This window comes from Cydia splendana, chromosome 5 (assembly GCF_910591565.1).
Source record: "Cydia splendana chromosome 5, ilCydSple1.2, whole genome shotgun sequence".
Classification (NCBI taxonomy): Eukaryota; Metazoa; Arthropoda; class Insecta; order Lepidoptera; family Tortricidae; genus Cydia; species Cydia splendana.
The window spans coordinates 11,946,906-11,960,161 of NC_085964.1; the positions used below are offsets into that span (position 1 = coordinate 11,946,906).

Below are 13,256 nucleotides of genomic sequence, written 5' to 3' on the forward strand. Positions count from 1 at the left end.
AATATTTTTTGAACCCATGGTTAAAATGCTAGGGGAACTAAAGTGGAAAACACAACTTTTTTCTTTCAGATCGATTATTTCCGAAAATATTAAGTTGGTCAAAAATGGTCCTTAGAGACCCTTATTCATTTTAAAAGACCTATCCAAGACACCCCACACTATAGGGTTGAAGCGAAAAAAAAATACATCCCCACTTAATGTAGGGGAGTCACCCTAAAAAAATATTTTTTCTAGTTTATATTTTACGACTTTGTCAGTGTAACAAATTTATATATTCATGCCAAATTTAATAATAGAAACTAGAAAAAAATATTTTTTTATGGTGGCTGCCCTACATTAAAGTGGGGATGAATTTTTTTTCGCTTCCACCCTATAGTGTGGGATGTCGTTAGATAGGTCTTTTAAAACGAATACTGGTCTTCAAGAACCATTTTTTGATCAACTTAATATTTTCGGAAATAATCGATTTGAAAGAAAATAAGTTGTGTTTTCCCCTTCAGTTCCCCTATCTTTTGAACCATGGGTCCAAAAAATATGAAAAAAATCATAAAAACAATACTTAGTAAAGACTTTCAAGGAAAAATATAGCGAACCTAATCGGTATAGCTGTTTTTGAGTTTTTGCGAATAGTCCATTTTGACAGACGGGTAACTACGGAACCCTACACTGAGCATGGCCCGACATGCTCTTGGCCGGTTTTTTTTTATATTTTATCAGCAGGTCACTTAGCTTGCTTACTCCAAACTAATTTTTTTATTTATGATGATCAATTACGAAAAAAACGACGTTTTCTTAAATCGTTTATTTTTTATCTCTAATTTAACTTTAACAGCCTGAAGCTCCTAAAGTATTGATCGTAGAGTAAAAATAAACATAACCAAATTTGTAGGAAATTGTATGATAAAACTTTTGTCCGAAGTAATTATAATGCTATTTGTACATATATTCGATATATGAGCAAAAATATGAAATAGGTACCTTTAACCCTCCCTGCACCCTCAGCACACCCCCTACCCTCGAGGACTTTTAGTATGTTTATCTGGACACCACAAGGTATACCTGTACCAATTTTCAAAACTACACGAATTATTTCCGCAGATTTTTCTAATTTGCTTGGGTTATTGACAATCTTAATTTTTTAACTTTCTCATTGATCCCCAAAAGTAGCCCCCATGCTTAAAATTCATTTGTTTACGTTACATGACTTACATGTCCGTCTTTGGGTCACTAATTTACATATGTGTACCAAATTTCAACTTAATTAGTCCAGTAGTTTCCGTGAAAATAGGCTGTGACAGACGGACGGACAGACAGACAAACAGACGCACGAGTGATCCTATAAGGGTTCCGTTTTTTCCTTTTGAGGAAAAATCATATAAGGTTAGTAGATTTTTTGTGAAATATATTATTTTCTGAATTTCTTCTAACAAAATCGATTTACCTACCCATACAATACAATAATATAAAAATGTGACTTGAGCAGCAAAAACGTGACTTTTAGGGAAACGAAACGTAACTTATGACTCCAGAGCCCTGGCAACACTGGTCGACACCGTACTTAATCTCCGGCAGAAGGCAACGTACCCGGAAACTAGGTGACATTTAAGATATCGACCGCCTACCGGAACAGATATCACCCACACCCTGCAATTTGCAATTTGCATCTCACTGATGAACTTGTCAAATGAGGCGCGAACGGCCCGGCCTAGCAATAAGTGCATCTTAGAACGTGCAATTTTAGACGAGATACGAACACTTACTGTACCTACCTATAGTTACCTGTTTTCCTGTATGTTTTAGCTAATAATTTAGCATATTTACGCTTGTGATAAATATAATTTTACAGTACATATGGTGTTATTTTACCGCACTAGTAATTAGCACTTCACGTGCCTATGTTACATCCCTAAAACGTTGTACGATACCCGTGCGAATAGGTAATTCGCAACTCGCGTTGATTTGTAACACTCCCTATCGGTATCGTAATGTACTGTTGTTGTTGTATTGATTATTTTATTTAGTTGTACAGTAAGCTGCAGAGATAAGTAACCCAGTGCATATAAATTTGTTTGCTAACACTTCATTATAAGGTCTTTAACATTTTCCAAGAGACATTTTTGAAACAGGCGAAATATTTAGTTACGCAAATTCCAATAGATTCTAATTAGTTAAAATTGAGTTATGTGGTGTTTAATTTAATGTTATTCTTAGGGAGAATATCACCATAGTTTTAAAACAAAAATAAGTACCTAAGTACTTATGTATTTGATTTATATCACGTTCGTTAATTAATAAGCGGTAGTCGTCAGAGCTATAAGGGCGACGGAGCGAGCACATTCCAGGATGCTAGAGACTTGAATCACTGTTGCCATTTTTGGATCCGGTCCGTCCCCACACGCATCTTTGGAGCGAATTGCGGTATCTTTAGTAGCTCTTCTATGTTTCATCCCATAATACTAGATGCGGTTTTGATTTTTTAGTTATGTTTAGTCATTCTGATAAAATTCCACTAAGTAACTTCTTATTTAAATTAATTAAATAAATATTAGGGGACACATCTTACACAGATCAACCTAGCCCCAAACTAAGCAAAGCTTATACTATGGGTTGCTATTAGGCGACGATATACATACTTACATATATATACATAGAAAATACCCATGACTCAGGAACAAATAGTTGTGTTCATCACACAAATAAATGCCCTTACCGGGATTCGAACTAGGGTTGCTAGATCGAATGGCGCTATTATCGGGAAACAATATCAATTTTTCGGGATTTTGGGACTTAAGTCGGGAAAAAAATACATTCAAATTAAAGTAATTGTATTAAAAACAACGATATTTTACTACGTCAGCTCGCTCGCTCGACGACAGTTCGGAACTTGAAATTATTGTTTTATACCGTGAAACTGTTTTTCGGGACAATTTTCACTTTGTCGGGAATCGGGAACACATGCTAAAAATCGGGAGAATCCCGCCAAATCCCGACCATCTGGCAACCCTAATTCGAACCCAGGATCATCGGCTTCACAGGCAGGGCCACTACCCGCTAGGCCAGACCGGTCGTATAATTATAATTAAACTGAAAAGATCCTTGAATATAATATAGAAATATGTAAATATATGTCACGATTGTAGCAGTGGGTGTGTGAAATTAAATGAGTATGTAGTACTTACAGTGAAACTAATAATTATCTAGCAAACAACTCATATAGGTACCGTGTTTCAACTGCGATGCGCAATTCTAAGAATGCAACACAAGAGAACATCCACCCTGCCGGTGTCAAGTGTCACCTGACCCGCGTATTTCAAAGTCAAATCGTGGTCTTGCCATTTTATTTGTTCGTCGGGCAAACTGCTTAGTGTATTGAACTGTGAGATGGTGCGGTCGAGGCGAGCGGGTCCGCGGTATCGTACCGGTACTGTCCGCAGCACACGCTGAGCGCGCGCGGCCCTTCTATATCATTGTCTAGAAATCTTTGACCCGCGCCGTAAGGGCACGCACAATCAATGCTGACATTGTTCCGATACATTTACTGTGTTCGTAAAAGTACGGAATTTAATAGATGTCAAGGAGGTCATCTGATACGATATTTCACACTTGAGGTGCTTGGTTTACTTGTATAGTAGAATTATATGACTTTTTATATTTTTTTATAAACAACAACGTTGTTTTTGAGAAGAAGCAAATTTATTTATACATATAATATGTAAAAAAAAGGTTTTTGAAGATACCACAGACCTAAAAATATGTAAGCAGGTCAAGTAAGTAGGTAATAAAGAACTTGAAGAAGCAAGTTATGATCTTATCTTCAACGTTCCTAACATATAGATTACAGGCGGCGTAGCACGGTACCGTGCTGCGCCCACAGATTTCAATGTGTTTTTAATAGTAGTTAAGACAAAAGTGGACGACCGACCCGAAACCGCCTTTTCATACAAACGTAGTCCCCGTTTTCCTCTCTGGATATTAAGATAATTGAAAATATTTTGACACAATTATTTTGATCAATAGCGAGGAAAATGAGGAACGTTTGTATGGGGAAGCGGTCGTCCCCTTTCCTCTTAAATAATGTAATGTATCATTTACCCGCAGATCCGACGATCCTCCCGAGGATGTCGAGGTGCTGCTGCCACTGCCGAGTCGCCCGGTATGGTACATTTTCAACTGACTAAAGTCCGAAGAAAGGCAAGTTTGGCTCCTGGACTAAACGGTTGGTCAAGAGTCTGTATTCACTTGTAACATTCACATCACGAGCTCACCTATGCTGAGTTTACGTAAAGCTTTCTTCACTTAACAATCATTAGCAGGTGGATTGCGCACATTGTCTCTGCTAACTATTTTAACCGGCTTGTAATGCAATGGTGTTATTGCTGTTAGGATGGTTCTTAGTACGAAAACGAAATCTGGCAGTTAGTAATGACAATCTATAATAAGCACTTCTCTTTATTTATTGGCACAGCGATAATAATCTGTTAACTAAGCCAGGAGATTTAACACCTGTTAGCGTCTACGTGACCCAAAGGAGCTGTTTTATCGATCACTGAGCACACGAGAAATAGTGGCCCCGACTTATCGCTTCGCTTACTATCGACTTTGGCAGCAATATATAATCGTGCCACAATTTTGTTGATAACTTGATAAGGGAATATCGCTGTCACCTTGAAAACTGTCTTTTGATAAACGACTAATTTGAATAAGTACCTATCATGCTTGCTTCGTATTATTTGGATAATCAATTTAACTGGATAACTTTAATACACCTTAAATAAAACAAAACTAAACGATAAATAGGTACATTAGTTTTAATTTAATATACCTACTTAATAATAGAGTTAACATCGATTGTAGACACCTTTGGTGCTTAGGTATCTACATAGTTAATTAAGCATTTGCTTAGTTAGCTCATAAACATAAATCATCACATAAACTTGTGTTTATTATTCTCCTATACGTATACCTACTTCATAACAAAGGTAAACATTTATCTCAACTTACTCAGTTTTAAGATCAAAATAAGTGTTCCTTCATAATCGTAAGCGTAACTTGCCACTACCTAATTGGTAAACACCAGAGGACCACGACCGCGCGCTAATTAAGTGTATTTATAGAAAGGCATAGCTTTCTTAGCTTTAAAAGGCGTTTTATGTGAAATTGGTGATCGAGATAGTTGGATTGGTATCGCGAAAGCGTTTTCGCGTGCGCGTGGGCCGGTCGGCGCGCGCGGCGGCACTGCCCGGCGCGGCGCCGGCGTCGCTCGGCGCGAACGGCGCGGGACCCGCCGCGTACGTTGCACCTGATCCTGCCCGCCGCCTCCAGATCCCAAGATTCCCAAAAAGCTGTACAACGATCTTCGATCACATACCACGTGCCCACTTGTCATGCCTACTTCTCAGATGCGTTGAACTCTAATAATCCACGCTGTGCGTGCTTACATGTCATGACGAATTAGGAAGTATAACTCATTATTAAATGGTTCTCTGCCAACATTTAAAAACTGGAACAGTTTTTTTCTCATTTTTGCCTCATAATTATTATCTTCGTGTGGGTAGGTAAGACGAATATATCGTTTTACCTATGTAAAAGTACTTTACCTATAGGGGAGATGTGGGTATAATGATCCCCTTAAGGGGGAGAAACTTTACTGTGTTCAAAGTTGAAGAGATAAACACAAGATTTAGATATTTATGAATAGTCCATTTACTTATCTAAGTAACTGCATACTCATTTCTCATATTTTGCATGTAGTTTATTATTTATGTTATGTTTTCTAAAAGTCTAGTAAAGGATCATTTTATACATATGCATGGGTAAAACGATCCCTAGGGTAGGATTAAAATGATCACAGATGATGCCTTTGTGATATCAGGATCTTTGTCTAAATACTCTAAATCATTTAGACCCGTCGATTCCACAGTGTTTTTTTATTTCAGTAAATCCATCTCCAAAGGACTTTCGGTTTTCTACATTCTGCAAACTCGTGAAACATATTATGCAAGTTTATGCCAATATATATAGATATATAACAAGAATGTGTGAATATTCTGAATAAACAATGTCGGACAGCATCCCGGCGTCTTCATTTGCATTGCGCCCGCGCCGCCGCCGCCGGCCGGGTTTCACTCACGACAACTTCCTACTCCGCGAAAGCCTTCTCTGTCTCTATTCTAGTGAACATTCCACAAATTATTGTTTTCCTTGCTCTACTTAACCATATTTAAACACTAATTAATCGTAAGTGTATGGTAAAGTGTCAAACAAATTAGTGTAACTGCCTTTTAAAAACACATCATTGTCAATTGATAAAGAGGTCAGCGAGGGACTGCTATATATGTAATTGGAGAAACGACCATACTTCGTTATCGAAATAAAATAACCTTTAAATTTGCCAAACATGATAGTGACTACTGGAAATTAAAATGAATCTACGTAGTTACCTACTTACATCGTCTGACGTTGAGTTTCCTTAAAGTTCTTACCTACTTTAAAAAAATATTTTACAAATATTATCACTTCAATGCATATATCTACTAAGTAAAATTCAGTAAATAACTAAATATGCCTCACTCCCACTATTATTTACCATACATTTCATTTATAGTTCGTTTTTTAGCATTAGAAATAAGGTAAACAATCTTGATGTGTCTTTTAATTGACAAACACGTTTTAAAAATAAGTCACGGCAAATATGTAACAATTATGAATCTAATACGATCATTTATATTCTTCTGCTTTCATAATTAATAGTTACTGATTTTTAAAAAGCGTTTTTCAATTAAAAGACATGTCAAGACCGCTTACCTTCTTTCAAGTTCTTTCTAATGCTAAAAAAAACGAACTATAGACCATATTTGTTACAAATAAAATGTTTAAAATATTAGGCAACTCAAAAGTTTTTATACGCTGCTATTCGGGTCATAAAACGGACAGAATAAAAACTTCATGTATCAAAATCGGCTCAGTCACATTCACGCTACGGTGGAACACACGACACAAACATGGTAAAAATGAAGCTAAATCCCGTTTTGGAAAATCGCGAACGAACTAAGTAATAGGTACAACATTGTTAGACATGATTATTATAAAAGCTCCGAGAGAAAAGGGAAAAGTAGGTATTAACATGCTATGTATGTGTTGTGACTTGTGTGCACAATTGTTTTAGCAAGTAGAATACGTCATTCATTGAGTCACGTATAACGGCACAGCGCGGGCTTTTTACTCGAGCTCATTGACCATTGTGTCTTGTATAAATTGCATTCTGTTACATTTTATTAAGCGTATCGTACGAGAGTTCCATTTTTAATACTTCGAAAATTTAACTATAGGGCAAAGGTCTCTGAAAAGACCACCCTATAATCTTTTTGTATTTTTTTCTTGTATATACAGAATTATTAGGACTACCTTGGCGATATTAAGGCTTGAATTGAGGATTTATTAAGTCTTGCCGTTTAAGGGTTATTCGTTAATAACCTACTGTATTTAAAACAATTTGATTGCCTGAGTCATCAACTCAAATACAATTTGGTGGAATTAAAATGTATCTCGCAAAACATCGGTGTTCCGGTGGACATCGCACGGCGCGTGTGCAAACGGAATCCAAGCGAAAAATGAACATAACACGTACTTATACCCCGAATATTGGGTATATAGCTGATCGTGCCTGATAAGACGCGGGTTGGCATTGGCAGCTCGTTTGGCACCTAAAATATCGCGCGATATATCGCCATCATTAGTCTTCGATTTGTGCGGCGTACTCAATCACAATCTCGCCCCTCGCTTAATGTTAAGCGGCATTCAACTTTTATTACATACAGTGACGAGCAGGTATAGTTAAACATCAGAGCAGTAGCCTAACTGTTCCCTAGCAATACAGAATAATTTACAACACCTCCATGCCCGAGATTATAAACGGAGAGTTTGTAGGTAGAGTTTGAGAGGGAGAAAATTAAATCTACACTCTTAACTTAGTAGTTTAGTACTCATTCCTGACATAGTATTAAATTTGTAGTGTTACTTTAACCATTAATTATTTGGACAATTACTTAAAATAAGCAAAAATAAGTGTAAAGTTAAAATGTTCATCCATGTTTTATTATCTCTTTGTCTTAGTTATGTGTTCTAACTTTTGCAGCGAGCAAAGTTAGTAGTCAAAGCGAAACTGGCGAGTTTTATTAGCGATGCAGATTCGCGAAAATGCAAGTCCAGTTACGCTATATTTACATTAGGTATATCAAGTACTGACATTTAATTAATATAAATTACCCGTAACTCATATTACGTAGGTACCTATGTTTAATAACTATAAGCTTGAACGCAGTCTGGAACGCCATTAAATTTGCATGTCACGATTAGAGATAAATCTTAGTTAATATTAGTTGTCCACGAGATATCGGAATGGGTTCCTCCTACTGCCAGCTAGGTCTGCCAGCAACGGAGGTACGGTTGCAACCACCCAACATTGGTCTCAGTTGAACCCACATCACACTTTGCCTCAGGCCAATTGTTCACAGTATGAACACATTGTACATGAAGATCATTGTACAAAAACGTCTTAGGATCCAATTTAATCAGAAGTCGGTCTAGTAAGTTTGCGCTAGCACACAATGGAAGCGTAACCACCGGCCGGCCGATTGTCATCAAATGTTCCCTGGCTAAACATGGACAGCAGAACCGGAATATTATCTGTTTCGTGAATAAATTTAAATAAAGACCGTATAAACGACCGCGAAATGGCCTGTGTGACCGCTTCACAGATAAATACGTGACGGACATCGTTGCTGACAGTAAAGAAGTTTATATTATTATGGAAGTCGCTAATGATGTTTGAATTACATATTAGAATACCTACATGAATATTTCCACATCTGTAACCCATAACATATCATATATTTTTTTTAATTAACAAATATAGGTACCTAGAATCCGTCTATGCTAATTTGTTGAACAGAACAAAATGAGGGACTACCTATACCTACTTAAACTTCATACTTTTATAGAAATTTGACATTAATTAACCGAGCGTTAGCAAAGGTCTGCGTTTCAGGTTACAGCTTGGGCAAAAATGCTTTGTATGTCCGGATGTTCTCCTCTACGGGTCGCAATTCTCAGCCGATTCTCGTGAAATTTTGTGAGCAGGTTCAATGATCAAATAGATTCTTTTTGTCATTTCCATTTTTGGATTTTTTTCAAAATGGTGGAGTCATACATTTTATTCAGTTTTAAGTTAATGCTCGCGAGGTGTCGCAACAGCCAGCTCACAGAGCCACTAGTTATGATACGACATAGTCACACTTTGTCAATGCAAATAACTATTGACCTATACTTTAACGTTAATTGATATTTTCCTCCTCCTTATTCACATTTGCTTATCTAAGCATTGTAAAATGCATATATTATTATGAGCGTTTCTTTTATTTTTTGCCATTTTTATATACTGTGACCTTTTTTACCACTTTTGTGTTATTTCTACTCAGAATCACGAGCTCTTTCGATCCTAATGCTGGGATAAAAAATGTCCCAGAGCTTTTTCCTATTGTGTTACCATTTCCCCATATATACTTTGTATGGCGGTAACAAAAAGGAAAGTTAGAAAAATGTATGGAAATTTTAGGACCCTTTTTTTCTCCTATACTCGTACCTAAGGATAAAAAGGGCTCGCGATCCTGACTAGAAACAACATAAAAGTGGCAAAAAATGCCACAATATATAAAATTGGCAAAAAATAAAAGAAACGCTCATATTTCGTAAAATTTGAGCCAGTTTTATACTTCCGGAAGAGGTAAAGCAAACTTCTCCACGCCACGGCTATGTTTCAGCCTCGGCATTTGTGTATGTTTACGCCATCTAGTGACATTATCAGATAAGGAACAACGCTTTTAGCGCGCATGCGTGCTACGCATCTCTGTGACTAGCTATATTACTCATCGTACTGGTAGATGGCAGCACTGTCCATTCAGGTTGTAACAGGGTATTTTCCTACTAGTCAAATCAGTTACTATTTTAGAACTGACAAAACGATTTGCTAATATGGAATTTATAGACGGTGAAGCTTAAACTAATAACGCATAAAAATAACTAAATAACTCCTATCTGTGTTTTCCTAATAATTATCTGGTGCTTTATTTCATGCATGGTCTAAAATAATTTATTTTAAATACAGTATAATACCCTATTCTTAGGGGAACCAATCCAAATATTTCAACTTGGAATCTAAGATTAATTTTATGTACTTACCTATGTAATATAAAATTATTTCATATTTTAAATTAATACTAAGTAGGGTACAAGTAGATTCTACATAAATTTAAAAACTTACAACGGTTATTTTAAGCGTTATAATTTATATTGTAAACTTACCTTATTTTCGCAGGACGTGTGGCACACATATTTGCAAACTGAAACAAAAACATACATATATGTAATAACGGCACGACGAAGTTACCTAATTAATAAGCGCTATCGTTGCTACGATTCCTTCAGCTTAACATACTTTATGCCCCATAAAACATACTTAGTGTCGTCTATGGCTTTTAATTTGACTTTCCGGTTTCTGGTAGGTTAAGGCTAAGGCTGGTTGGTAAAGCTGTCCAATTTATTGGTCCAATGTGTATTTGAGTCTCACATTTTCCAAAATGAGACAGTGAGACGCAATGCACATTGGACCAAGTAATTGTATACTTAGATGGAATACCAATTACCACCCTAAGGATTGGAACTAAAACCCACAATTTCGGTACCAAACGGGGCCAAAACTGGGTACGTAAGGAATGTAGTTCTTATTAGGTATAATGAGGATTAAATTAAGTATCAGTCAGTTATTTCTCAACGTCTATGTTTTTTGACTATTATTTCACCATATTAGTAACTAACCTAACCATTTAAATAATCCTTAAGTACTGAAATTATATAAGGTAGGTAGGTACTTAGTTTTTCATTATTTTTAATAAGATCGCATAACTATGGGAAATGATTAGGTACATATCTTAGAACTGCAATGTCAGCCTCGGGAAAGAATTCCAAATGTTTTATTTGTATTTCAATTTTAAAGCCAATAAACGTTTATCTTAATAATTGACACTGCGGGTTGTTCATCTTTAGGGGCCAACCTAGCACGATGTTTTAGCTAAAATTCTATATGCATATGTCATTCAATTTGTCGATTAGAGATCATTGGATTATGCATACAGTTTATAAATTATGATAGTCACCGCCAATGTCAGTGACTAAGATGACACAAACGCAGACAAACGCGGCCGCTGCCTACGACGTATAAAAACATTCCTTGAATAAGCAAATATTTTTTCGAATGTTTACCTTTCCTAAACCTTAAGTATAGGTATTACAGGTACGGTAGTACTATTAGTTATTCTGTGGTACAGGTAAACATAGCTAAAAGTAGGTACTTCTAGCTATGTTTTGGAATTCTTCTGTTGTATTGAACATAAAACGTAGCGACGTTGTCCCTCGTGATATTTACCGCACATTTCACAGCCTGTTGATGTCTAAGCATCTACGAGCAATTGAATTTGAAACGTGACATTTAATTTAAACATTCGTCTTGGCTTCTAGTAATTTTGTCGTCAATGACCTTTGAATGTCAGACTGGCAACGCAAGTTTGTAACAAGTTTACACGGAACCCCGGCGAGAGTGCTTATATGTTTCATAAATCTCCTTTGAACCTTATAATGAACTCACTAAACGATATTAAATTGCTATCAAGATCATAATCATCCCCATTTAAGTGAATAATATTGTGAGAGAAATACTTGGCTGTCGGTATCTTTATAATTAACGATCTCCAGAAACAGTAGAGTTGAGTATAATAAAAACCTACATTTTCCGTAAATCACTTACCAAGCACGAAGGTGTGAGAGCTTGTAATCAAAATATTAAGAGTTCGACTCCATATTCATACACAATATGTAGCAAGCAATACAAATTAAGTAGAAATATACTGAAGAAAAGTTTTCGGTATTCCTTTTCTTTCTATGGAGATTTCGTAGACCTACATCTTAAAACATCGAAATCATGGCAAAAGTTCACAGGATCATCAATTTTAACTTTTAAATTACTTGCGTACCTACGTACCTACCTAATAAAAAAGTAAAAACTCCCATTAGAAACTCTTTACTCTCCAGAAAGTTACCGAAATTAAGATTTTAAAAATAATCTAGCAATGTAAGTACTAACATTAATGTTACTAACATTGCTACTTACCTACGTTTTACTTACATATGTACATAGGTACTTACAATTCAAAAAGTCTAACCAAATGTAAAAAGTGTGTACTACTCTAGTTGTAGAGTATCTAATAAGTATACCTTTATGTAAAAAAATGGAGTAGAGCCTATAGCAACCTATAGTAATGAATATGACGTAAGATTTGCATATTATTTACTTACCTATCTAAGAAGTACTTACCTGTCTATAATTAATATTGTCCACTTATTATTTAATTGTTATGAAGATTAAGCATTAGTCGACTGGCAGGCCGACTAATGCTTAATCTTCTCTATACCTAAGACAAAATACACAAAAAATGATCGTACCTCGACAGCAGGAGCCTTGCCCGGCGACGGGCTGGTGGCACCAGTGGCAGGGCTGCGGCTTGCGGAACGATTTACTGCGGAATGCGTGCGCCTGCGCCACGCCCTCCTTCTGAAACAATATAACATAATCTTATATTATTTATGTTGCAATGCAGTTCCATTTTATGGCCTCCCCTTGTCTAGTAGCAATATTTAACCTACAAAACTGTTTTAAAAAGTTTTAACTCAGGAAATAAATAAAATAACTAAAAGTAAGTTGCGCTTAAAAACACATAATCATAATCATTTATTTAATTCTAGAATGCGGTACAATAAAGATGTAAATAAAAACAATTTTTAAACAGCACATCCTGCCTGATAGGCATAGAAATATTGAATATTACCTATAACTATGACTAGATTCTTATGACCTATCATGCAGCATGCATAAATAATACAGTCATGATCTTCAAATACTACGTTATACTATAAAATATGTGGCATATAATCTAAAAATTCTTTCAGGGAGTAAAAAGCATTTTGTACCATTACACACATTGATTATTAAATTTCTTAATGAATTTCAGACGGTTTTAAAGTTTTACTTATTGATTTGTCTGAACCTTGTAAAGGTGCCTAGACCTTGGATACGTATGTCACCTATTGCATGTTTTTTTTTTTAATTATGTTCCTAATTAGTTTATATTGTACAACCTAGGTCATAC

General features: G+C 35.9%; 1 protein-coding gene across 3 annotated transcripts in view; it reads right to left on the minus strand.

Moving 5' to 3' along the window:
- Positions 1 to 13,256, minus strand: part of LOC134790650 (tensin-1) — a 127,563-nt gene that overhangs the window by 82,062 nt on the left and 32,245 nt on the right. For 2 of the 3 annotated variants that reach the window (XM_063761515.1, XM_063761514.1), the window contains exons 2-3: positions 12,553 to 12,661; positions 10,360 to 10,397 (exon numbers count right to left, since the gene is read on the minus strand). In XM_063761515.1, coding sequence (XP_063617585.1) covers positions 10,360 to 10,397; positions 12,553 to 12,661 — 147 coding nt within the window. Of the gene's footprint in view, positions 1 to 4,092; positions 4,334 to 5,001; positions 5,195 to 10,359; positions 10,398 to 12,552; positions 12,662 to 13,256 lie in introns of those variants that run through there. The other variant, XM_063761516.1, reaches the window with a different exon arrangement.